At 39.8% G+C, this 26,240-nt stretch overlaps 1 protein-coding gene across 2 annotated transcripts in view; it reads right to left on the bottom strand.

The window, feature by feature from the left end:
* Window positions 1–26,240, bottom strand: part of slc12a2 (solute carrier family 12 member 2) — a 62,510-nt gene that overhangs the window by 24,715 nt on the left and 11,555 nt on the right. For both annotated transcript variants that reach the window (XM_063477852.1, XM_063477851.1), the window contains exons 2-13: window positions 11,979–12,098; window positions 8,879–8,954; window positions 6,461–6,556; window positions 6,236–6,375; window positions 5,957–6,067; window positions 5,046–5,154; window positions 4,780–4,904; window positions 4,445–4,529; window positions 4,187–4,344; window positions 3,985–4,092; window positions 3,712–3,835; window positions 2,082–2,183 (exon numbers count right to left, since the gene is read on the bottom strand). In XM_063477852.1, the coding sequence (XP_063333922.1) occupies window positions 2,082–2,183; window positions 3,712–3,835; window positions 3,985–4,092; window positions 4,187–4,344; window positions 4,445–4,529; window positions 4,780–4,904; window positions 5,046–5,154; window positions 5,957–6,067; window positions 6,236–6,375; window positions 6,461–6,556; window positions 8,879–8,954; window positions 11,979–12,098 (1,354 nt within the window). The remainder of the gene's footprint in view (window positions 1–2,081; window positions 2,184–3,711; window positions 3,836–3,984; window positions 4,093–4,186; window positions 4,345–4,444; window positions 4,530–4,779; window positions 4,905–5,045; window positions 5,155–5,956; window positions 6,068–6,235; window positions 6,376–6,460; window positions 6,557–8,878; window positions 8,955–11,978; window positions 12,099–26,240) is intronic.

Here is a 26,240-nt window from a genome sequence, read left to right as displayed (position 1 = left end):
CAAGGGCTTTTGCTTTTTATTGGAGCAGTCACAAAACTTTTTGATTTCAGTTGTTACAGTTTGGGTATTATGTGCAGAAATTAGAGCTGAAAACTTAATGAAATTCAGTTAAGGCTGAGTAGAAGTTCTTTTTCAGACACTTCAGCTGGGAACAAATTAAATATGACCAGCAATCTGGGAGGTTAAAGAACAGGAAATGTTGAGTCAGCCTCCATTCAAAGAAACAGTCAATGTTGCTGTTAGAGAGGAGGGATAATGTTTCAGATGGAGCTAGGCATATGTTTGGGTTAAAGAATGAGTTAAAGGTCTACTAGAAGTTATACGAGACATTAGGGACCATATTCATTCATTGAACAGTACAGAAACTAGACTAGTGGGTGGGATTTTAGTGATGGGATACAGTTGGTGTGTGCTTGGTTACACAATGACAGAGTCTTTAAAAAACAGGACATAAAGGGTACATTGACAGTGTCGTTCCTGAGTCTATGCAGGGATTTTAGGAGTCCCAGAAATTAGAAAGTAATTGGCCCTGAACAATTTTGAAGTGGCCCTGAACTGAAAGTAATGTTTGTGTTCTAAAGAGAGAAATCTATTACACCATCATACTGTTTCTGTACTCTCGAAATGAGTCATGTACCATTTAGGTCCACGTAATTTTATGACCTCCTGGAGGAATTGGAAAGAGAAAAATAATCTGTACCTGCAGTTCTGCTAAGGCTTTGGTATATATGTGTATATATGTGTGTGTGTGTGTGTGCGTGTGTGTGCGTGTTTGTGCGTGTGTGTATAGAGAGAGAGGAGGGGGTGTAGAGAGAGGGGGAGAGCACAGAACTCAATATACGCCATCAATAAATGGTAAGTGAACTGATTCGTATATGGGACATTTCTACTCTACATGATCACTAAAAGTGCTTTATACAACTTGCCTCATTCACTTTTCCCTGTGCTTTTTTTCTATGCAAGTGTTCTCTAACTAACATTCACACACACACATTCTTACTCCGATGGATACATTGGACAGCAACTTGGAATTGGTATCTTGGCCAAAAATTGTCAGATTGCAGACTGGAGCAGCCAGGGATCGAGCCACTAACCTTCCAGTTAGTAAATGACCTGCTCTACCTCCTGAGCTACAGCCAGCCACATCACTGAATTTGTCATCAGTCTACAGCCAAAGTATGACTTCAAAAAATTAGTTAAAAAAAAAAGAAAAAAGAAAAAAAAGAGAACTTTCACTTATCAGTAGCTGAATCTATTTGTTCAGTTTTTGAGATGTATGAGTTTCTGAGACTTTAGTCACTAGAATGGAGAGATTGGTAGCAAGGGAGCAGGAGACTGTATCTTATCCCACCTAAGATTGATGGTTACTAATCTTAACAGCTAATTACATCAGATGTCCCACACATTTTTTCCACAAATACTACAGACTGCACCACATGGCTGAATTACCATAGAGAAGTAAGAAGTAAAAACAAGAAAGTGAGTATCAGCTATTTTTGAAAATCTACCATTATGGGCAATTTGAGATTTTTGACTTGAGGTTCTTCTTTCAGACAAGTGGGGGTAAATAGTCTAAAAACAACTTTCATTTGGCTAGCCCTTTGTGGTTGACGAAGACTAACATTTGAGGAAACAGATAGACATCACCTACCTTCTTGTGTAAGCCTAACAGTACTGTCCCAATATTGTTACAACATTAAATGACAATATGCCTTCTATATTTATGATCAACTGTCCGAATTGAATTTTCTTTGTCTAAAATGCATCAACTTCTAAGCCTAAATGTATATAACCACCCAACCTCTGGTATGTCATCTACTGGCAGTGTAAATGACTTCTCTTATGAGGTGGCTTCAAGGTCTTGGAGGCACTCTACACATCAGGACAGTCTCATTGCAAACAAGTAACTGGTTTTTAAAAGACTTCATCCAATAAACTGTTAAAACAAAACACTATTGACATGAATGCCTGCTTTTTACAATCTGGATTGGAATTACAATAACTTCCTCTATTGGCTTAATATGTTGATCAAGCACTTTATTATGCTTAGATTCTCCCATTTCTAAATGTACTGATCTTACCTGGTGAGTTAGCCAGTGAGGCATGGAACACAGAGAAGTTGATCAAGGCATAGGATGCCAAGAAAAAGTTGGAGATAATGGGTGCAATAGTGTTCAGCTCAGCTGCAAGAAGAAAAGCACCAGTCAACTCAGAAAAGTTAAAAATTTCACCTGTGATTTTATGTCCAGTCAAAACAAACACTTTTGAATAAACACTCAAACTCTCAGGATGAACACAATAAACATATCTGCTGCTGCTGACTCCAGCATGTGGTCATGTAGTGTGCCATTACTGTAAAAATTTAAATATTTAGGCATCTAAAAAGGTAAAGTTTTCAACAACAGTTGTATTAATATCAATTTAGTTCACTAGTCTGTAAAAGCAACACTATCAACTGAAGTAGTAAATGATCATAAAACTAACAACACCTTAGGATGAATTTCAGAGGGCAGTAATGATCCTGTTTGTGTCAATTCAAGCAAACAAAGAATGAAATGTGGAGCAGAGCAGCTGAATCAGGTGGGTTTCAGGCCTAAAGAGGGGGAGGTGCGAATATACAGCTGCAAACTGGGGCTGAGCAGTGTGAGTGCTGGATGAGAGAGGCCCTCCAGGTCCACTCAAGAGGTTGCAGATGTGGACAAGACAATAAACTCTAACAACAATTTATTACAACGTGTTATCATTATGTGTCATTATATTTTATTTTATTGTTTGCTGGTTCAATCCATTTCACATCAAGCCCTCTGTTTCGAAATATTTATTCTAGCATAACTAATACTACACGTTATCCAAAGTTCATTTGTAACTTTTCCATAATGTTCTTCTTCTACAATAATTACAATATTTAGACTTGTTAGGTTTTACTGTGTAAACTTCATGCGATTATAGGTTTTAAAATATAAAGTGGGTAAAGTAAGTATTGAACACATCATCAGTTTTCAAAGTAAATATATTTCTAAAGGTGCTACTGACATGAAATCTCACCAGTTATCGGCAACAACCCATCCAGTCCACACATGCAAACAAGACTGTATGAAAGAATGGCCAAAATCACATCTGAGCAATGCATACGACTAGTTTCCCCGTACAGGAGGCACCTTGAGCTGTCATCGCCAACAAAGGCGTGGTTTGAAGTATTAAACAGACTTCAGTAAGTGTATTTAATACTTGGAGATCACACAGGGTTTCTTTGAAAGTGTGGATTGGAGGTTTGTCACCAACATCTGATGAGAACATCTTGTCAATAGCACCTTTAGAAATATATTTACCTATTTAGCTATTTTACCTGCTGTATTTTAGAAAGCTGACAACATAACTTTTTTAAGAAATGACCTCTTCGCCATTAGTTCTTTTGTTCTAGCATGGGGTCAAAAGTCTCCCTTTGGTATAGAGTATTTTTCTGGATATAGATATCAAAATTAAAATTCTAGTATCATGACATCATTCTAAATGCAGCTAGGGGTAAGTGCACAGGTGCAGCATGGTTTTTTCTTTTTAGAACAAACACTGCATGAAAACACTGGTTCTCACAAAAGAGAACAAGGGTTCTGAGAACCATGGTGCTCTTAATTTCCAACTAATATTTTTGTACGGTTGTATGCGATCAAGTATGAAAAGCAATCAGCAAGCAAGCAATGAGTGAAGCCATACCAATGAGGATAAAGCCGAGAGCGATACCGAAGGTCAGGATGTATCCTCGTAGGGGTTCATTGTTCTTGCCGTAGCCTTTGGCAAACATTTGCAGGCCAGGATAGATGTTGTCCTTACACAAAGCCTGCGGAAACAAAGACCTTTGTGTTGTCTCACTGGAGTTTAAGCCGTTTATAATCAAACGCTAAAAGAAAAACTAAATACTTTACATTTTTGCATCATTCAATACCGCAATTTATTATATACAGTACTTTAGCTTGGATCTGATCTTACCTGAAAAACTTTAGGTGCACTAACTAAAGAGGCCAGCGCTGAGGATAGAGTGGCAGAGAAGATGCCAGCAGTGATGACGGGCCCAAAACCAGAAACTAGGCTCATAACCTGAACAAAAGATGTCAATTGAAAAGTTAGATGTCTACATTAAGAAAAACAACAAAAACATTAACATTCATATTTTTTTAGACTCATTTGATACCTGGAAGTCCCTATGCAGTCCATAGCGGCAGGTATCCTCATTCTTGCAGGTAGAGAAGTCATAGCCAAATTTGCAGGCAGCAGTGGAACAGTTTGCCATGAACTGAGAACTGATTGTGTCATTCACATTTCCACTGGCATCTCTCAAAATACAGGAGCCTAGTTTTCAAAAAGTATTATGCACAAATTAGACTTTGTATTTAAAAAGGATGTGACAACCTTGCAAAAATGCAGTTTATTAGCAGGTACTATACACCACCTGTTGAAATAGCAACACCCAGGTAGACTATCCCTGTGATTAATATGGCTAGAAGGGTCCCTTTGGGGATGGCCATCTGTGGGTCCTGCAACAACCAACCACAACAACGTTTTAAGATTACAATATATAACTGCATACAAGGCTTTAAGATGAGTACATCACATCTTACAGCCAATTCAACGCTATGACGTCCAAAGTTGTTTGGAAAACTGTTTTCAACAGCCTTAATCAGTGGAAGCATAGTCATATTCACCTGCACAGTACAATCTACAAAGTAAACCTTTACTTGGTTTGACACTATATAAACATTCATCACATGGTTGCATATGACTTACAGCAAGGTCTCCTGAAATGTTGGCTCCAGCCAGAATACCAGTGGCGGCAGGGAAAAAGATGGCAAACACAGAGAAGAACGTCTCTCCTCGGAAGTCTGGACCCATGTTCTCCCACATTATTGAAGCTGACAGAAAAAAAAAGACCAAAGGCCAACTGTGACACAGCAGTGTAAAAGCCAACATGAGCTCTCAGATTGATGAGGCGGTATTAATGAGGTGTTTCTTAAATTTTTTTTTTTAGCAAAAACAAACAACAAACATCCTACCATCATAGCCCAAGAATCCCTTAGCTTCCTTTGATTTCATAGGAATGAAGCTTCCAATAAAATAGTTGAAGATGGCTGTGACAAGGACGACGAGTAAGAAGATCTGGGCCTATAGGAAGCAATTAAAACCAGTGTATTAATGTGTGGTAGTTAAATCGACTACACCTGCAGTATATCTGCAGGGTTGTCTGAGTCTCATGTAAACATTGGTCTGGGATGATTTGGTGTCTTCAGTATTTGGAATTGCGATGTACCGATTACAAGTTACCACAGCTTTCATAGTAAAATTCAATACAATTCAGTTTTATTTATATAGCACCAATTCACAGCAACTCGTGTCTCAAGATACTTTATGTTGTAAGATAAAGACCCTACTTTAATAACACAGCAATAACATAAATATAGCAATAAAACCATTTTTGCCTGCCATGCTTTGAAAAACTCACTCTACAAGCTTTCCAGCATCAAGCAAAATTAACAACATTGGAACAGAGGCAAGCACACGGGCACATCATGCACCAACATGGGCTTGTTCAGTTTAGAGGGGGGAAAAAAACCCAAAGGACAAAAAAACAAAACACCCCATGAAGGCAGTATGAGATCACTAGTGTAAGCAGCAACAGAATTACAAACATTTTCCAGCTTTCTAAGTTGCCAAATTTTGGAGTGTGGTCCTGTATTGGTTTAGCTTGCGAAACTTGCTAACAGCTTGCCAACAATGTAAACTGAAGCTTTTCATGTTACCTTCAAATTTTGATTTTTGTGTGGACCCCCTACCTCCCAACACCAACACAATCATACATGCACACAATAAGACCGAACTTAAGACTTTATAAAAACAAATTTTACAACCAATGAGTGTCACTACTTTGGCTACATTCATGTTTTATGAATTGGGATGTTGTGCATACCTTGGCCTCCCACTCCATTCCTGCTACAGAGATGCCCAGAAGAATGATTATTGTAATGGTGCCAATTATTCTGATATCGTTGACTTCATCTGTCATGACGGCATCCATACCCTGAGATACAATACAAGGACTTGGTAAATTGAATGACAATGATCAGCAAACAGTGTTTTGATATGTGCTTTTCTCTCTCAATGATGCCAGGACAGCCCACTCCTGCTGATCACTGATCAGCTGCAATTATCAGCTTTCTTGAATTCAATGTGAAATCCTAAGACTTACAATCAGAAGTTCCACAACAGTCTCAGCAAAGCCCACCACATACATGGCAACAGCCACTGCATTGGCAAAGGCAAAGATAAGACCAATAGAGCCTCCAAACTCTGGGCCAAGACTTCTTGAAATCAGGTAATATGCTCCACCTGAAAATAGCAGGGAGTGTTAGCAAAAGTTCAGTCATGCAAAGTCAGTCATGCAAAGTCAGTCATTCAGTCAAGTAAAACATACCTCCCCTTACAAATCCATTGGTGGCAATGGCAGAGGTGGAGAGGCCAGTGATGGTTGTCACTACTGTAGCCATGGCGACGATCACACAGGCAAGAGCTGCAGAAGAGACCACATCATGAACTCCAAAAACACTTGAATTTAAAAAAAATGCATAATACTTAACAGTTTTTAGCAGCCCTTCCAATCACTCTCATGTCTCTGTAAAAAGTAACAGGACAAGCCAATGCAGCAATGTCTGTCGCATGTCTCACGTTGTGGTGATATTTCACATCAAAGTGGAAAATTATCAACAAGTGCCAGGGGGCTAGGAATATTGGGCTTAGCTGAGTATGAGCTAGCAGAGAAAGAGTGATGAACACAAAAATGTCAATAAACAAGGGGCAATGAGACATGCACCTTGCTAGGTTTTCTGGAAAGTAATACTTAATAATACAGCCAACCTTGTTTCATTTTTTATCATAACCCTGGTAGATGGAAGCTGCATTTTTTTTTTTTTTTTTTTTTAAGAACAGCTCAGTCATTTTTTTCATTAATCCTTCCTTCAGTTCCATGAAGCGTGCTAGTGCTATGTAGTGAAAAACAGCCCCACACCATGATGTTCAATTTTGGTCCCATCTGACCAGACTAGATTCTCCCAAAATTAAACAGACTTGCCTCCATCTTTTTCAGCAAACTTTAAACACACTTCAACATGCTTTTTCCACCATGCAATCAGTGGAGTCTTGCGTGGTGAGCAAGCATACAGGCCTTGGCGGTTTAGTGCATTATTGATGGTTTTCTTTGAAACAATTGTAACTATTGATTCTGGCTCAAGTGGTTCTTGGCTCTTGGACAACTCTTCTGATAATTCTTTTCACACCTCTGTCTGAAATCTTGTGGGGAGCACCTGGTTGTGGCTGGTTTAGGTTGAAACAATGTTCTTTCCACTTTCACATTTTGGCCTTTAGAAATTCTTCTGGCACCAATGCTATCATCACGTTTTACAATAATAAGGTTACAAACATCTTGAGAGAGCTTATTTTTACCCATCAAAAGATGTTTCTTCCGTGACACCTTGTATTTTGGAGAGACTTTTATATAGGCCATCAGCTGGGACTGAACCAGCAGATATTAATTTGCACTAAGTGGCAGGATTGCTTTCTAAATCATGCTTATTTGAGCTGGAGTCATGACTTTCTATGCCTTAGAAATACATTTACTTAGATTGGTAATGTGTTCAATGTTTATTTTACCCACTATCTTTATGGTTTAATTTGTATAGATTTGAGAGAACCATTTCAAAGTTTCCTCCCTGTTTTTATAAAGTGATGATTTGTTCCAATTAGATTTTTCCAAAATATTATTTGATACTAAAATTAATAACGGCCATTTAACTATTAGCACAAACAATTATTGTTTGTGACCAATAATATAAAATTACCTTCAGATGTCTGGTCTAGAGTGTGGAGAACTAAAATCTGGATCAGAGGAGCCAATTCAGACAGGTTTCAGGTTTGAAGAGCAAAGCTGAAGATATAAGGAGTTGCAGACTGTAAACGTGCAGCAGTGTGAATGCTGGATAAGCGAGAAAGAGAGAGGGAGATATTGCAGATGTGGACAAGAAAACGAGCTTAAAACTTCCTACTTTTACAATAATTTATTAATTTGGATTCCTTATTTTGCTGTGTGGTCAGTTTTATAATGCAGGGAGTGACCGGTTCAATCTTTTGCAGTAAGTACTCTGTGTTTTTATATATTCTTTATTTGTGTGTGACTAATACTACACTACTATTCATTTTTCCAAATTAATTTTTAACTTTTCCATAATACTCTACAATAATTATATAATTTATGTGTTATTTAATCTTTGTTCATTAGAATGTTTTAAAATACATTTTACCTTCTGTAAACCATCTGTACAAATGAAATGACTTAATGTAATTGTAAATACTTATTTTGTTAAACCAAAGTTATAATTAAAGTTAACATTTTCAAGAAATGAAAACGGGTACCGAGTATTTCCTTGGCTATCAGGATCTGGCTTGAAATTCTAGTATCATGACAACTCTAGCTCTCATTTTAATGCTAACGTGGATGCAAACAGATTCCACATTAAGCGCCTTAAAATGTCAATGACCCAATACCAACATGGGCTTGATTTTGACTGAGCAGTCCCATCAGGTCATAAAGGAAATGTGTGAAGGAGGAGCAGCGGTCAGTTATGGTCTCTTATTATAACTGAAAAAGATGTAGTGAAACACTTGCACCTCTGACTGTAATCTAGAATAAAAATTATGAAAGATTAGATTAGAAAGATTAAATAAAAATAGAATAAGGACTCTTCTACCATCCAACATTTACTTTTGACAGCTGGGGAAAACTGAGCTCAAACCCCTTTTTACAGGTGACCCTCTTTAAGTTGGCCAGCTTTCTACTTACCAATTCCAGACTGGCCCACAATCCAGGACATACGAATGAAGAGCATTACACCCCAAATGTTCAACATGCAGCGTACCTACAGAGATGAAGAAGTGTTACTGTTGACGCCATTTAAAAAAAAAAAACAAAAAAAACAAAAAAAACACATTTGTCAGTCTATATTAAAGTACAGAAAGTTAAATACTAAACATTTTTTTAACTTCACTAAAATAATAAATCTCCAAACCTGCACTACGTCACAGACAGTCAATCGCTGTCAATAAAACAAATCTAGTTTTGAATGTTTTTTTTGTTTTTTCCTTTTATACAAATAAAACCAAGTAAAAAACAGTCTCTCTCACTCAGGGGAGGGGGGTTGACTACAAACAACTGGATCTAAAACTGATCATATCATGTTCAAGCTGGTACTAATTCATTACTAATGCCATTACATAAGCACTTGTTCACCATTAGTTATTACAGTAACATATAATATCAAAGAAAAAGATTTTAAAACATTTGCATATGGTTCGTAAGGTTGCTTGTTTGTATGCTTGTTGAAATTTGTACTGCAAAGTTCAACAAGCTTGTTCTTATTTACACATAGCAATGAATATGAGCCCTTTTGTTTTCATTAAATATAAATAAACTAAGCTACAAAAAAATATTCTGTGAGTTCAAAAACTGAGCAGATAACATTAAACATTAAAGTGAAAACAGATTTCTGTTAACCAAGTCTGTGGAAGTTCTTCTTCTGACAATGTGATAAACCAAAGATTTTATCGAACACCAGATCCCTATTCAGTGCTTGTTGCCTGTGACTGCAAAAAAACTTCACATTTTGTATACAGAGCTCGCACTGTAGGTTAAAGCAGTTTTTACCCCTCTGGCAGAATGTCATTTAAAAACACTTAAAATTCCTCACACAGACTCCATAAGCAACACCCTTCCCCAGTAGGAATCAGCGAGGATCACATTTTACAAAGAAAACGTGAAGACAATACTTGATAAAAGTTATTAGAAGCCAAGGTTTATATTACAGAGGAAGTAACACTTTCTCATATTAAAACAGAAGTAGGATGACAATATCCAGACACATCAACATGAATAATCATTTAACCGCTTACTAGATTCAAACATGTCCATTTTTACCCTCAATGGTTAAAATCACTAGCATAATAATAATAATAATAATAATAATAATAATAATAATAATGGATTGCATTTATATAGTGCTTTTCTAGGCACCCAAAGCGCTTTACAATTCCACTATTTATTCACTCTCACATTCACACACTGGTGCAGGCAAACCACAATTGTAGCCACAGCTGCCCTGGGGCAGACTGACAGAAGCGAGGCTGCCATATCGCGCCATCGGCCCCTCTGGCCAACACCAGTAGGCGGTAGGGTAAGGTGTCTTGCCCAAGGACACAACGACCACGACAGAGAGAGCTGGGGGATCGAACCGGTAACCTTCCGGTTACAGATGAGCTTCCCAACCCCTGAACCACGGTTATGCCACAATTATGCCCAGACAATTATGAACTGCCTGGGCTGGTGAAAGACAATAATAGTAAGTGGACTGCAGATAAAGTACAGAACAGAATGGAAAACGCAGTACAGCCAACTGATGCCCATATTGGACTATAGCAGATATATCAGTATTAATTTGTGCTATCTGACATGTACCAATAAGAAAACATTTTCTTAAGAACACAATGCAAACTTCAGTGGTTGGACTATTTTAGAAATATTTTTGGTTTTTACATGGAATTTGTTATTTTTCATCACTGTCTGCAGCACATGTGGCAAATATAACAGGCTGTCAGACCATTTCCAAACAAAAAGCTACATCTCAGACTCTACAGGCCTCAGTTAGAATTTTAGTACAATTAAAGACTGAACAAGGCAGGCTTGTTTGGAACAGTTCCTCGGAGAAAGCCTCTTCTGTCTAACAGAACTTGGCAGCTTAGGTTTATAAAGTTGAATTTGCACTAACCACAAGACTCCTTTGGACAACTGTCACTAAAGTGGGGATGCACTTTGCCACCTTTGTAAAAATAAAAATATTACCACAAACCTCTCATTCGTACTGCCAGTCAAGGTGTTGCAATGGTCCATTAAAAGTCCAGCTCACTACCTTATTAAATTAGTATGGCAGTACCTTAAAAGTAACGTGCATGAACTGAAGCAATATTGTAAAGAAAACTAGGTCCAACTTTCTCCGCAGCTAAAGTCCTGTTCAAACGCATGCATCCTTCCTTCTTTATACTTTGATTTAAAAAACTAACAAACTAGGAAATAAGTGAAACATGTAAGCACTTGAGCCTTTTTACAACTAACAAGACTGAAGGTCAATATTTGGTAGAGAAAAAACAAACAAACAACACCCACACACAGCCTGAACTTTATCATTTAACTTAGTCTTCAGGAACAGTTTTGAAGGGCCAGCTGGGTCCTGTGTCAAGACTTTGCTGGATTTATTTTCCTATTTCTTAAAGATATGACTTTCAGTTACTTACTGTTCATCTATTGAAGATAGTTTTGTAGGGCTGGCAAATCTTTTTTTGTTATGCACTTTTCCAGTTTCCTCAAATGTTTAAGGGCACACTGCACACCATCAGTAGATATTCCAGATTTTCAGCTAAAGGCTCTTTAGGAATCACCTTGTTTTTATACAACTATTATTTGTTTTGGGGATATTAAAGTGCAGGCAAAAAATTCTGGCACAACTTCACCTGCTTTGAAGGTGCGTGGAGAGGATGAAAAAACAAAACAAAACAAAACATCACAATGCTGGGAATCCAGCAACACTTAAAGGGAAGAGGAACAACTTTATTGACTGACCAACGCGTTTCGGCTTGTGGCCTTCATCAGGGTCAGGGTTCACCTTGATGAAGGCCTAAAATTTGAATTTAAAGTTGGTTCTTTGCGTAGTTGTCTGTTATATGTAGACAAAATTCATTCATCCCCTGGATTAGGTGCCTTTTCTGTGCTTGAATGACTTAAAGGTCAGTGTTAATTGGCTTAACAGAATGACATACTTAGTTTTTAAATCACAAGACGGCATATTCCTCACTCTGCACACACGTAACAAAGCAATAATTAAAATTTGACTTACCAGCACCCCCTTAATCCAGCCAAACTTGACCACTCCTTTTGACTCAGCTGCTTCTTTAGCAGCGGCCTCCTCAGCTGGTGTAAGTTCATCACCGTTGGCAAAGCCATCCTCAAAGGGTTCCTTAGAAGCACAAAAAATTGAATCAAAGTCAGCAACAAGTAGAAGTAAACGTACTCTAAAGCGAAATGCTGGTGCTGCATCACCAGTTAACCTAATATTCAGATACTAAGAAGAGGAATCTGGAGAACCCAGAGGAAACCCACACAGACAGAGGAACGACATCCAAACTCTACAAAGAAAGGGCTCAACTGAGGTTTGAACCATGGAACTTCTTGCTGCAACCAGGTTGAGGCAACCAGGTTTTTCTCTTCCCAATGAAATGGTCAAAATAAGTACATGAATGAAGATTTCTCAGTTTGAACATTTGCTGTAATTGTACTATTTTAATCAAACTTAATAGATTTTAAGATTTAAAAACTGCTGCATTCACACATTTTATACAGCATCAAAAGTGACTCATTTGCTAATAATAATGCCTCGCAGCAAGACAATACGAAATTCCAACCCAGACAAGGCCCTTCTTTTGACAGTTTGCAGGCTTCTTTGCAGGACTCTGGTTTCTCCTGCCATCGAAAACATTCTCCAGGACACCCTTGCAAAAACATTCCGAAATAACAAGAGTTTCACTTCCTGCTTAAATCAAAGGCAATAAAAAAAAAGGAACACTGGCTTACAGACACAGGTCACATTCTTTACTTTGTGTAGCTGTTAAAAATACTAGAAGCTCCCTTCTGTGCACAATAGTGTCCCATTGGCATCCTCCCTGGGTATACAGTGTATTATATTAACTGCATTGATTGCCTTCTTATTAACCTGAAGTAGAACAAAGGACATCTGCAAGACAGCCCTCTGCACGTATACTAGTATTTGGGGTAAATTTGTTTGTTTATGATTAACAGGAACACAGCGGAAAGTAACTATTATTGGGACTGTCTAAATGATTGGTAGGAACTACTACTTCTTCCGCCTGACAGAGTGAGATGGGAAATACGGCTGTCTATTGATGATGACCGTCATCACTGATAGATGTCACTTGCAGAGTTCTTTGGTGATGCAGGACAGGAGCTATTGTTTTTGATTGTTAATTGAATATTTTAAAATGTAGGTAATAACTTTTTAGGTTTTTGATTTCTTATAGGATATTTCTTTATAATTAAACAATAAAAACAACAAGTCTAATGTCTTGTATTCATTACGAAGGTGAAGTTTGAAATACACAACTTTTTAATTTTGATTTTCCAAACACATCAAGTTTTTGTACAGAGTATCTGGATCTGATCAGTATCACTAATACCAACCTGAATTTTACTTGGTATCGGGGCGAAAATGTTATCTGTGGTAACGCACACTACTAACTTATACTAAAGCTTTTACTGCATGTCCTCATTCAGTGTTACTGCAGGCCAAGGTTATGCCATCCAGAGTGAGAGTCTGATTACCATATTACCATATACCTAAGATTTTCAGGGTCGAATACAATGACCTCAGTTTTATCTCAATTTAGAAGCAGAAAATTAGAGGTCATCCAGGTCTTTGTGTCTGTCCTGCAGTTTAACTAATTGGTGTGTGTTATCTGGCTTCATGGGTAGATAAAGTTGGCACGATCTGATATCCTTGTGTCGGTGTTGTTCCCATATCATCATAATAAATGTTGTTCCAGGTTCAACATTGCAAGTGACCAATCACATTGTTGTGACGTCATACTTTTGCGTCTTTGGGAAAAAAAGAAAAAAAAACCTTAAAAAAAAAAATCTATTTAACTTGCGAGAAACCGCCTCTATCCGCCGATCCAGCAATTTGAATTTTTTGCATTTCAGTATACTGTTCTTTAATAAACGGTAAGCATTACACATATTGTCCTTGCAACATTGGAATTTCATAAATGAATGAATCGCTTGGCTTGCAAAAGTATGACGTCACAACAATGTGATTGGTCACTTGCAATGTTGAACCTGGAACAACATTTATTATGATGATGTGGGAACAACACCGACACAAGGATATCAGATCATCCATAAAGGCACAATCTGATAAAGTTGGGTGTCATCTGCATAGCAGTGAACATGTACAGTGGCTTGCAAAAGTATTCGGCCCCCTTGAACTTTCCCACATTTTGTCACATTACAGCCACAAACATGAATCAATTTTATTGGAATTCCACGTGAAAGACCAATACAAAGTGGTGTACACGTGAGAAGTGGAACGAAAATCATACATGATTCCAAACATTTTTTACAAATAAATAACTGCAAAGTGGGGTGTGCGTAATTATTCAGCCCCCTGAGTCAATACTTTGTAGAACCACCTTTTGCTGCAATTACAGCTGCCAGTCTTTTAGGGTATGTCTCTACCAGCTTTGCACATCTAGAGACTGAAATTCTTGCCCATTCTTCTTTGCAAAACAGCTCCAGCTCAGTCAGATTAGATGGACAGCGTTTGTGAACAGCAGTTTTCAGATCTTGCCAGAGATTCTCGATTGGATTTAGACCTGGACTTTGACTGGGCCATTCTAACACATGGATATGTTTTGTTTTAAACCTTTCCATTGTTGCCCTGGTTTTATGTTTAGGGTCGTTGTCCTGCTGGAAGGTGAACCTCCGCACCAGTCTCAAGTCTTTTGCAGACTCCAAGAGGTTTTCTTCCAAGATTGCCCTGTATTTGGCTCCATCCATCTTCCCATCAACTCTGACCAGCTTCCCTGTCCCTGCTGAAGAGAAGCACCCCCAGAGCATGATGCTGCCACCACCATATTTGACAGTGGGGATGGTGTGTTCAGAGTGATGTGCAGTGTTAGTTTTCCGCCACACATAGCGTTTTGCATTTTGGCCAAAAAGTTCCATTTTGGTCTCATCTGACCAGAGCACCTTCTTCCACATGTTTGCTGTGTCCCCCACATGGCTTGTGGCAAACTGCAAACGGGACTTCTTATGGTTTTCTGTTAACAATGGCTTTCTTCTTGCCACTCTTCCATAAAGGCCAACTTTGTGCAGTGCACGACTAATAGTTGTCCTATGGACAGATTCCCCCATCTGAGCTGTAGATCTCTGCAGCTCGTCACCATGGGCCTCTTGGCTGCATTTCTGATCAGCGCTCTCCTTGTTCGGCCTGTGAGTTTAGGTGGACGGCCTTGTCTTGGTAGGTTTACAGTTGTGCCATACTCCTTCCATTTCTGAATGATCGCTTGAACAGTGCTCCGTGGGATGTTCAAGGCTGGGGAAATCTTTTTGTAGCTTAAGCCTGCTTTAAATTTCTCAATAACTTTATCCCTGACCTGTCTGGTGTGTTCTTTGGACTTCATGGTGTTGTTGCTCCCAATATTCTCTTAGACAACATCTGAGGCCGACACAGGGCAGTTGTGGAGCTGTTTTGCAAAGAAGAATGGTCAAGGATTTCAGTCTCTAGATGTGCAACGCTGGTAGAGACATACCCTAAAAGACTGGCAGCTGTAATTGCAGCAAAAGGTGGTTCTACAAAGTATTGACTCAGGGGGCTGAATAATTACGCACACCCCACTTTGCAGTTATTTATTTGTAAAAAATGTTTGGAATCATGTATGATTTTCGTTCCACTTCTCACGTGTACACCACTTTGTATTGGTCTTTCACGTGGAATTCCAATAAAATTGATTCATGTTTGTGGCTGTAATGTGACAAAATGTGGGAAAGTTCAAGGGGGCCGAATACTTTTGCAAGCCACTGTATGCTATGTCTTCTGATGATACTGCCTAAGGGAAGCATGTATAATGTAAACAGAATTGGTTATAGCACTGAACCCTGTGGAACTCCATAATCAACCTCAGTGTGTGAAAAGGACTCTCCATTTACATGAACAAATTGGAGTCTATTAGATAGATATGATACAAACCACTGCAGCGGACTACCTGTAATACCTACAGCATGCTCCAATCACTCTAAAAGGATATGGTCAACAGCATCAAACGCTGCACTGAGGTCTAGCAGGACAAGCACAGAGACGAGTCCACTGTCAAAGGCCATAAGAAGATTGGGTGTAACCTTCACTAAAGTGGTTTCTGTGCTGTGATGAGCTCTGAAACCTGACGGAAACTCTTCAAATAAGCCATTCCTCTGCAGATGATCTTTAAGCTGTTTGGCAACTACTCTTTCAAGAATTCTTGAGATGTAGGAAGGTTGGAGATGAAGGCTAGCCTATAATTAGCTAAGACAGCTGGGTCAAGAGATGGCCTTTTAAGAAACCGTTTAACTACTGACAGCTTGAAGGTCTGTGGTGCATAGCTGATTATTAGAGATAGGTTGATTTAAGACTGAAGCATTAATTAATGGTAGCATTTCTTTGAACAGTCTTGTAGGAATGGGGTCTAAAAGACATGTTGATGGTTTGGAGGAAGTAATAACTGAAGTTAACTCAGAAAGATCAATTGGAGAAAAAGACTAAATAAATATCAATGGTACTGAAAGTAGCTGTTGGTAATGGTCTAATAACGGTGTGTATGGTCCAGGTACATATGTTTTTGGGGGACTAAATCTATTAACTTTGTCCTCCTTAAATTGTGAAATTAGGTCAGGAGGAGCCAATGAAGAGAAGCCAATATGCTCTCTTTCTAGTCCCTGTTAGTACTCTCGCTGCAGCATTTCATTTCAACAGAAGGCTTTTCATGGAGTTTTTAGGACATCCTGATAATAATGAATTACAGTAGTCCAGCCTAGAAGTAACGAATGCTTGAACTAGTTTTTCAGTGTCACTCTGAGACAGGATAGTTCCACTTTTAGAGATATTGCAAAAAAAAAGAAAAAAAAAAAGAATATATTTGCTTAATATATTCCTGCATATTTGCTTAATATGCATAATGAAACACATATTCTGGTAAAAAAAAACAACAACTCCATGATTCCTCAGTGTTACTGGAGGCCAAGGTAATGCCATCCAGAGTAAGAATCTGGTTAGACACACACATTTCTAAGATTTTTAGGGCTTAATACAATGCCCTAAGTTTTATCTGAATTTAGCAGCAGGTAATTAGAGGCCATCCAGATCTTTATGTCTAGAGCTATGCTCCCTCCTCACAGTCACACAGCTATCATGCTTTCCTGGCTGCTTGGGACAATCTGCTGGGGTGAGAGCTAATGGTGGCTATGCTAACAACAGTCACACTGAATACAGGAGCCTGGCTATGAGTTTTTCGCAATAGTGCAAAGCTGGGCCTCCAATTCAGTAATCCTGGTCGCCAGAGCAGTAAACGGACTAGATTATTACAAGAGTAGCTATACACTGAGCAGAAAAGTGCAGGAAGGACAGGTGAAGAAGCCACGCTGGTTGTGAGTTGGCTACAAGACAAGTGAGAGAATCCCTAAAGCCAAAGTGAATAAATACATTTAGTGGCTGTTTCAGAGGGTGCACCTTGGATAAAGCACGTGAAGATTACACTTCGTTATCTAGACGTCATCTAAAACGTTTTAATTAAATAGGCTACACAAAAACACCACTGTGCATTGTAACAGGAATATGAAGTGATACTGTACTGCAGAGAACACACGCATGAACAAACGCACAGAGAGAGACGTGTCAGTGGACAGGGTCGGTTACACTGGCTGTATAAATAGGTGTTATAAATTATTCAAGTGTGCTGGGCCTTTGGCACGTGCAGTGCTGAGCTGTGGGAGGGAGGGCCTCAAGATCACTCCACTTGGACCATCTGTCAACATCCCCTCAATGACTCAGCAAAACTGCTACAATCAAGCCATGGTAGCTGGACGGGCTAAAGGCTTCTGATCTGAATTATCATAATCGTATTATATTACCAGAATTATAAAAGTATTAAGATGATGGATCAATCCATTTTAAAATCTGTGAAATGTAGACAGAAATTGCTCTATATACACAATTTCTTGTACAACAAAGTTGAAAAGGGACCCAGGCAAAATGGAACTCTGCTGTGGAGTGACCTATCAGAACTTTGAGATGCATTATGGGAATCATCGATGCTCTGTCTCCAGGCTAAAGAGAAGAGCGAGCATCAGGTTTGTTATCAGCACACAGTTTAAAAGCCAGCATCTGTTAATGGTGAATGATGTCCATTATGAAATGACACTTCATAGTATTTCCAAGTATATACCTTGAAATCAGTCCAAACAATTATCATCATATCCAGAGGGGAAAAAAAGACAAAAACAGGCCATGACAAAGCACCAGCTCTACATGATCCTTTCATTTGAAGAATTTCTTTTCTTACCTATTGTTCTTTATAACAAATCCCACAGGAATACAGTGACCTTTTCAAACTGCAGTGACGATACGCAGCTCTAGCTAATGATACAAAGTCTACATTATGTGCCCCAACACATCTGCAATTTAGTAATGCAGCTGCAGCTTTTGGACAAGTGGTTGAGGATACCTTTATGTGGCATTAGGACAGCTTAACAGTTCCAAAGGTAAAATAAATCTGCTTCTGGCACATTTTTAAACAGCTGGGCAATATGAAATTGAATTCCTAACTATGGGTGATATCAGGTCATGTTGCTTATGTCATTATGCTATTACGGACACCATAAATCAGGAGAGCATCTGGTTTGTAGAAAGAGGTCACACTCTTTCCTGGCCACTCTTCAAGACTAATGGAGACAAACAATGCCCTTTACTGTTCTACTACAGATTGAAGAAATTCATTTACACTTGTCATTTAGCCTTCTTGTTGAATAATTCTTCCTTATGACACTGATTATGGCAAAGTTCAAGAATGCATAACTAGTTATTCAGCATCATATTCATAATGGTAGACATTTGATAATTGTTCACACATGCAGCCCCCCCCCCAATTCGACTCATTTTCTGTGTTTGTACTGGAAAAACGGAATGATTCTTACTATATCGAGAGAGAAACAAAGGTGGAAAAACTATTTCCACATCGTACTGTAATGACAAGTTCCAACTGGTTTCACTTATGTTCCCTGCAGACATTTTCTTCTATTACTTCTTTGTACAAATGAGAGTTCAGCGTTTGTTTATCTCAAACTCATTCTCAGAGTTCCAATCAAACTTGAGCAAAGACAATACTGCATTGGTCAACTGGTAAAAAATAATTCCAAGTACACTTACAGTTAAAACTGCACATCTGACAATAGTTGCCAAAGTTCATTTGTGGAAACCTAGCATTGGTCAGACTATATTCCAGTAAAGATGTTCACCATCTTAGAGATTATTTTAAAAAACACAAATCTGGTGTTAAATGTCTCTTAACGAGCTCCACTTCAACCAGACACTTTCAGCAGCCATGAACAAGCTTCTGACATAATTCTGGCTGGACCACTCTTCTTGGAAGAATTGGTAGCGTTTTATTTAATTTGCTTTTTTTCATGGCAGAGAACCAGCTTGTAAACAAAGACCACAAATTTTCAACAGAGTTGAAGTCAGAGCTTTGGGAAGCTCTAAAACTCAGCCTACTTTAGCGATTCCAAAACCACGTTTGAGGTGCGTTTGGGATCGTTGTCCTGCTGGAACACCAAGTTGTGCAATTTTCAACCACCTTGTTGTTGTTTTGAGGTGAAGTTAAAGAATCTGGACATACTCTTTCTTAATTATTCTATCCACATAAAAAGACAGAATATAGACTTAAATCAACTTATGTGCTCTAATGTCCAGCCTATTTGAAGCCAGAAAAGATGCTAAATGGTCTGTATTTGTATAGCGCTTTACTTAGTCCCTATGGACCCCAAAGCACTTTGCACTACATTCAGTCATCCACCCACTCACACACTGGTGATGGCAAGCTACATTGTAGCCACAGCTGCCCTGGGGCGCACTGACAGAGGCGAGGCTGCCGGACACTGGCGCCACCGGGTCTTCTGACCACCACCAGTAGGCAACGGGTGAAGTGTCTTGCCCAAGGACACAACAACCGAGACTGTCGGAGCCGGGGCTCCAACCGGCAACCTTCCGATTACAAGACGAACTGCCAACTCTTGAGCCACGATCGATCGCCCATGCTAGGAAAAAACCTGACTGTATAAGTTAACAGCCTTCATCAAATCACCACTCTTAAGACTTATGACATAAGTCTTAAGTAGCCACAGCTGCCCTTGGGCGCACTGACTTAAGATTAAATATATAGTCAGAATTCAAAAGTAGGCTTAGTCTACGTTAAAATGTGACATACGCACCAATTTATTCTGGCCAGAACATGTTTACCAGAGCGCTGCCCTATAGGCAGGCCTAGGGAGGAAGCTTAAGGGAGAGTCGGACTATAAACTGTGCGGCCCAGTCAGGCAAAGCCTAAAAAGGTGACAAGGGCCCACTCAGAGTTAAGGGAGTTAATATAATTTGATATCTTATTCACAAGTGATGGGAAGGTTTACTTGGACAGGTGGATTGGTATGGCGTCATGGGTCATGTAGGTATTGTGCCAGACTGTCGTTGTGAAGAGAGAAGTGAGGCAAAAGCAAAGCTTTTGATTTTATCAGTCAATCTATGACCATGAACTCTAATGAGTAAGGTCATGAATATAACCAAAATGAGTTTCTCGGCCTCAGAGACAGGGTGAGGAGCTCAGATATCTAGAGGAATTCTGGCTTAGGAAACTGAAGAGGACCTGGAATGTGTGGCTGGGAAGATAGACATTTGGAAAACCTTGCTTGACCCACCATAACCTGACTTTAGATAAGAGAAAGATAGTGGATGTTTGTTTTATGGAATGTTTTCCCTTTCTGAAAAATTTGCTTTTATTGGATTTTTAAAACTCATTAGATATCAGTATGAGTCTAATAAATCCTACATCAGTTGGGCTCTAAGGGAAATTATGGTCATTATTTATATGAGCATTTCTTATCTTATATAAGCAGTAAAAGGAGAAAAATAGTGTTCATGTGCTCAGTAATGAAAGCTGTAGAAGAAGCTGAAAGCAGTATCACATGCTATGTATTAGGATAGTATGTTGTTGAATTTACTTGCTGGCTCTGTGTTAGGAACAAATTTAATAAGTTTAAGTCACTGCCTTTTAAATTCAGCTCCCCATTCTACTTGCACAAAACAACACAGAATGGGTTAGTGAACATTTTCTACATGACTGAAACAACACAAAGGCTGTCTCTGCACAACAATGACAAAGCATCAAGAGCTTTGGGTGTTTTTGAAAACTGTACCATGATGTACCACAAATGGTAGTTACACAAAATAAAATAAATTCATTTTGCAGTTTAGGTTTTACAAAACCTAACCTTGGACAAGGACAATGTGCACAGCAAGGTTAAAAAACAAAACAAAAACAAACAAACAAAAAAACTCTTGTGAATCTTGAAGCACACAGGAAAGATCCTTATGTAGCCCTTTGACTGACAATCTGTATCTTAAGGGGAAAAAAGATGCTGCTCTCTCCCAAGGAGAGGATTTTACCAAATCATGTAGCAGTGCTGAATTAAGGAGTACTTCATAGAAAAAGGAACTGTGGTAGGGGTTGTTACTTAAAAAAAAAAAAAAAAGAAGAAGTTATTATTATACATTACTCATTAGTTTCCTTTGCCATCACAACAGCCTTTATTACCTGGCTGGTGCGACACAGCTTGCCAGTATGAGAGAGGAAGCCCACAAAGAGCTAGTTGCTTCTCATAAACCCCTTAGTGCCACCTAGATAAATGCATAACGCAAATTCCCTAACGTTAGGTACAAAGGCAACATTAGGGGGCAGGGTCTTCTTACTATAGTTGGGGAAAAATTGCAGACAGGAAATGTATAAAGATAAAGCATGCAACTCACACATCCTTTTCGCTGATGACAAACCAAGGAATACGACAGTTTTGAGTGAAAGAGTCTTTAAGACAACTCGTGTTATAGGGAGCACTTGTAAGACTCTGGGTAAATCTCAGAAGGGAGGGGGAAAACAAACAAACAAACAAAAACACAACAACAACAAAAAAACAAAAAAAAACCCAAACAAACAAGAAAACGACCCCCCCCCCCTCCCTCCCCCCCCCCCCAAAAAAAACAAAAAAAAAACAAACAAAAAAACAAAACAAAACAAAAACAGGCTTAATAGTAGGCCTCAGTCTGTGGACGTCATTCACAAATCTCCTTATCAGAGAATGCTGGCCAACTGGTGCATTACCAAAGCCAACATGACTTGCTGAAACTGCAGCTAAATACACTTCAATAGTGGAAAATGTTCCCCCCTTATCTAGAAAAGAGCACTGATAAGGAATCATATTGCTAGCTGTGCACTCTTTTTCAAATACACAACAGAAACAGGGTAACTATGTGAGAATGCTGTTTGTTGATTACAGTTCAGCGTTTAACACAATAGTGCCCAGCAGACTGTTCACAAAGCTCAGGGATCTGGGACTCAACAGCCATCTGTGTGCATGGGTGTTGGACTTCCTCACTGGCAGAACTCAGGTGGTGAGGGTGGGTAGGTGTGTCTCCGACAGCATCACCATCAACACAGGAGCACCACAGGGATGTGTCCTCTCGCCACTGCTCTACTCCCTCTACACTTCAGACTGTGTGGCCACCCACGGCTCCAACACCATTGTGAAGTTTGCTGACGACACAGTGGTGTTGGGTGCCATCTCCAACAACGATGAGGTGGCCTACAGGGACGAAGTGAAGAATCTGGCATCATGGTGCCAGGACAACCACCTCCAGCTGAACGTCGGCAAGACCAAGGATCTGGTGGTGGACTTCAGAAGGAGTCAGCACAGAGACTACAAGCCCATTATCATCAATGGAGCTCCAGTGGAGAGGGTGCAGTCCTTCAAGTATCTTGGTGTCCACATCTCCTCAGACCTGACATGGTCTGCCCACATTCAGGTCCAGACCAAAAAGGCTAGGCAGCGCCTGTACCACCTACGACAACTGAGGAAGTTCAGGGTCTCTCCAAAGATCCTCAGGATTTTCTATACAGGCGCTGTGGAGAGCATCCTCACACAGAACATCACATCCTGGTTTGGGAACAGCTGTGTTAAGGACCAAAAAGCTCTCCAGAGAGTGATCCGTACAGCAGAACGCTGCTGCAGGATTGCTCTCCCCCCGCTTCAGGACACCTACACCAGGAGATGCCGGACTAGAGCAGCGCAGATACTGAAGGACCCGTCCCATCCTGGCAACAAACTGTTCCAACTTCTGCAATCCGGTAGAAGGTTCCGCATCATCCGGGCAAGGACAGAGAGACTCAAGAGGAGCTTCTATCCCCAAGCCATCCGGGCCCTAAACACACACACACACACACCCGCCCTCTCACATCATCTATAATTGACTGAGACAGGACTCTCTTCCAGACGCTCTAAACCCAGGCACAATGTACATTTCAAATTCCTTTAATTTTAAATATGTTTATATTGTCTTCTGTAAAATAGTCAGATTGTCTATTCTTATGTAAATCACTTGGTGTACAGAATTCACCTGCTTGCTGCTACTACTGCACATTCACCTAGTGTGTGTGTGTGTGTGTATATGTATATATATATATATATATATATATATATATATATATATATATATATATATATATATATATATATATATATATATATATATATATATATATATATATATATATATATATATATATATATATATATATATATATATATATATATATATAAATAAATAAATAAATAAATAAATAAATAAATAAATAATGTTCTTCCTCTACCCCCCCCCCCCTTCTTTTGCACATGTCGAGGAGCGTGTCAGGCTACATTTCACTGTGTGTTATACTTGTATAACTATGCATGTGACAAATACAGAACCTTAAACCTTAAACATTTGCCATCATAAAGTGAGCATGTGGCAAGAGTTCTTGCACTCCAAATGCTCTCAATCACTATCAGAGGGAGATCAGATACTTTTAACTTCAGCCTTTCACGTGCCACTCCAGAGAGCTAAATGCTCTGAATGTGGATGAAAAAAAAAATCTACCCATGCTACTGAAATACCAGGTCCCTGTGCAAGGGCTCGCTATGGAGCAGACAGGCTAGCCCCACCATCCATGGCTATGCCAGTAAGGAGCTATTAAAATCATAGACCGTCACTGCTGAAAAGAACAGAGGTCATTGTGAATTTTTTGCATGATGTGAACAGATCTGCGGACGCCTGGCCAAACCTCTCCCACAGGTGGTGGACCATTTCTGGATGGAGTGTCAACACCCTGTAGTTTCCCCTCAGGAGAGCAGAGCCGAATTGATGTTCAAAACACCGGGAATGTGTGTCCCACTTAATGACATGATATTTGCTGCTTCACATAGTCAGGTTGTGACTTTGCAAAGTCACAGAGCGAGTGGCTCCATGACCATTTATATGCGTCGCCATTATATTGTCTGTCCAGACCACGACAGGACAATTTTTCAGAAGCAGCAGAAAAAAAATATACCTCAAAGCCAGAAAAACTGCAGTCAGCTCCAGGTAATTTATATTTACGCACAACGGACCCTCAGGGGGCTGGAGCCTCCCCCACGAAAACAGCCCCCACCCCATCAACAAACCATCTGTTGTCAGAGTTTTGCCTCGTAATAACTGTACGAAAGGGAACACCAATAATGAACACTTTAGAGTCTCTCCAGTGACTTAGAGCCAGTAAACATTCAGGGAAATTCTCACTATATGGCTGAGTTCACGTCTCAGGGAGGACACCCAACCCTGAAAATCCCACATCTTCAACAGTCCCTGAGCACCTCACTACAGAAAGGCCCGAAAAGAAAATTTGAGGCCTAGATATTCTATACTCTGAGTGGGAGACGTCACTGATGCCGAAACCTAGGCCAGATAGGCTGTGTAACAGTACCTGTGTGTTTTTCCTCTGCTTCCTCTTTGCTGTAAGTGCATACATAAAATATTCTAAATATGATGAAGAGTCCAAGTCCCGGTCCCAGCTCAATGGCTTTGGAGAGCAGACACTGAAAACACCACACCACTGAAAGTGGGTGGTTTCATTGCAAACTAGTCTGTAACCCCTGCCAACAATGGTCAAGAACCATGAATGGACTGCACATGCCCACCAATCCTCCATCCGGCCAAGGGGCCCAGGAGGATGGAAGTTCAAAGCCGGGACAGCTGCACTCTCCTTGGGTGACCCAAAAAACCCACACACGTGTACACATCTTTCTCTCCTTGAAATGTCCCCACAAAGCATTGAGGAGAGGTGAATAAATTGAGTTGGGGGGCACTGAAGGAGACTGTGTATATGGGTAGAACATAGATGGCCATTCCACAGCTTAGATTGGAACCTGACAAAATGTCTGAGTCTCTCCATTTCTTGAGGGAAGAAGGCAACAGTTAATAAGTACTTGGAGTGGTTAGAGCCGTGATCTCTGTGAGTGCTGCCTACTAAGACCCTGGCAGCCACTACAATTCCTAAGTTGAACATTTTCCTTGTGGATGGTGGGATTGATGGCTTCAAGCAGCAGCAGGTGTGGCAGCAACAGCAACAGAAGACTTTCTCCCCATTGCCTACCAATCTACAGGGTGGGCCATGGTGGCCATTTAGAAGTCGGCCATCTTGGATACAACTTTTGTTTTTTCAATAGGAAGAGGGCCATGTGACACAAACTTATTGGTAATGTCACAAGAAAAACAATTGTGTGCTTGGTTTCAACGTAACTTTATTCTTTCATGAGTTATTTACAAGTTTCTCTTTGTTCACAGCCATTGACATGTCGAAGAGGTTAACACGTGAGGAGCGGATCGAAATTGTGTTGACATCTGGTGAACGCAGTAACCGGGTCATTGCAGCAGATTTCAATGCAAGACACCCTACGAGACCACCCATCTCCCATGCTACAGTTAGCAAACTGCTTGCTAAGTTTCGTGAAACTGGTTCAGTGTTGGATTTGCCAAAATGTGGACGCAAGAAAACTGTCACTAATGAAGAAACATCAGTGGCTGTCCTAGCTTCATTCAGCAAGAGCCCACAGCGTAGCACTCGCCGCATGTCACTGGAGAGTGGAATTAGTCAAACATCCCTTCGGCGGATATTAGCTACTCACAAATGGCACCCTTACAAACTCCAGCTACTGCAGCATCTCAACGAGGATGACCCAGATCGACGCACAGAATTTGCAGAATGGGCAAAACAAAAATTGGAACAGGACCCTCAGTTCACGCAGAAGATTTTGTTCAGTGATGAGGCAAACTTTTATGTGAATGGTGAATATTAACAAACAAAACCACCGCTATTGGTCTGACACTGACCCACATTGGATGGATCCCTCCAATACTGTTGGAACAACAAAAGTGATGATTTGG

Source organism: Pelmatolapia mariae, linkage group LG7 (assembly GCF_036321145.2).
Source record: "Pelmatolapia mariae isolate MD_Pm_ZW linkage group LG7, Pm_UMD_F_2, whole genome shotgun sequence".
Classification (NCBI taxonomy): Eukaryota; Metazoa; Chordata; class Actinopteri; order Cichliformes; family Cichlidae; genus Pelmatolapia; species Pelmatolapia mariae.
Note: the sequence above shows the minus strand (reverse complement) of the source record. Positions and strands in the feature narration are given on the sequence as shown.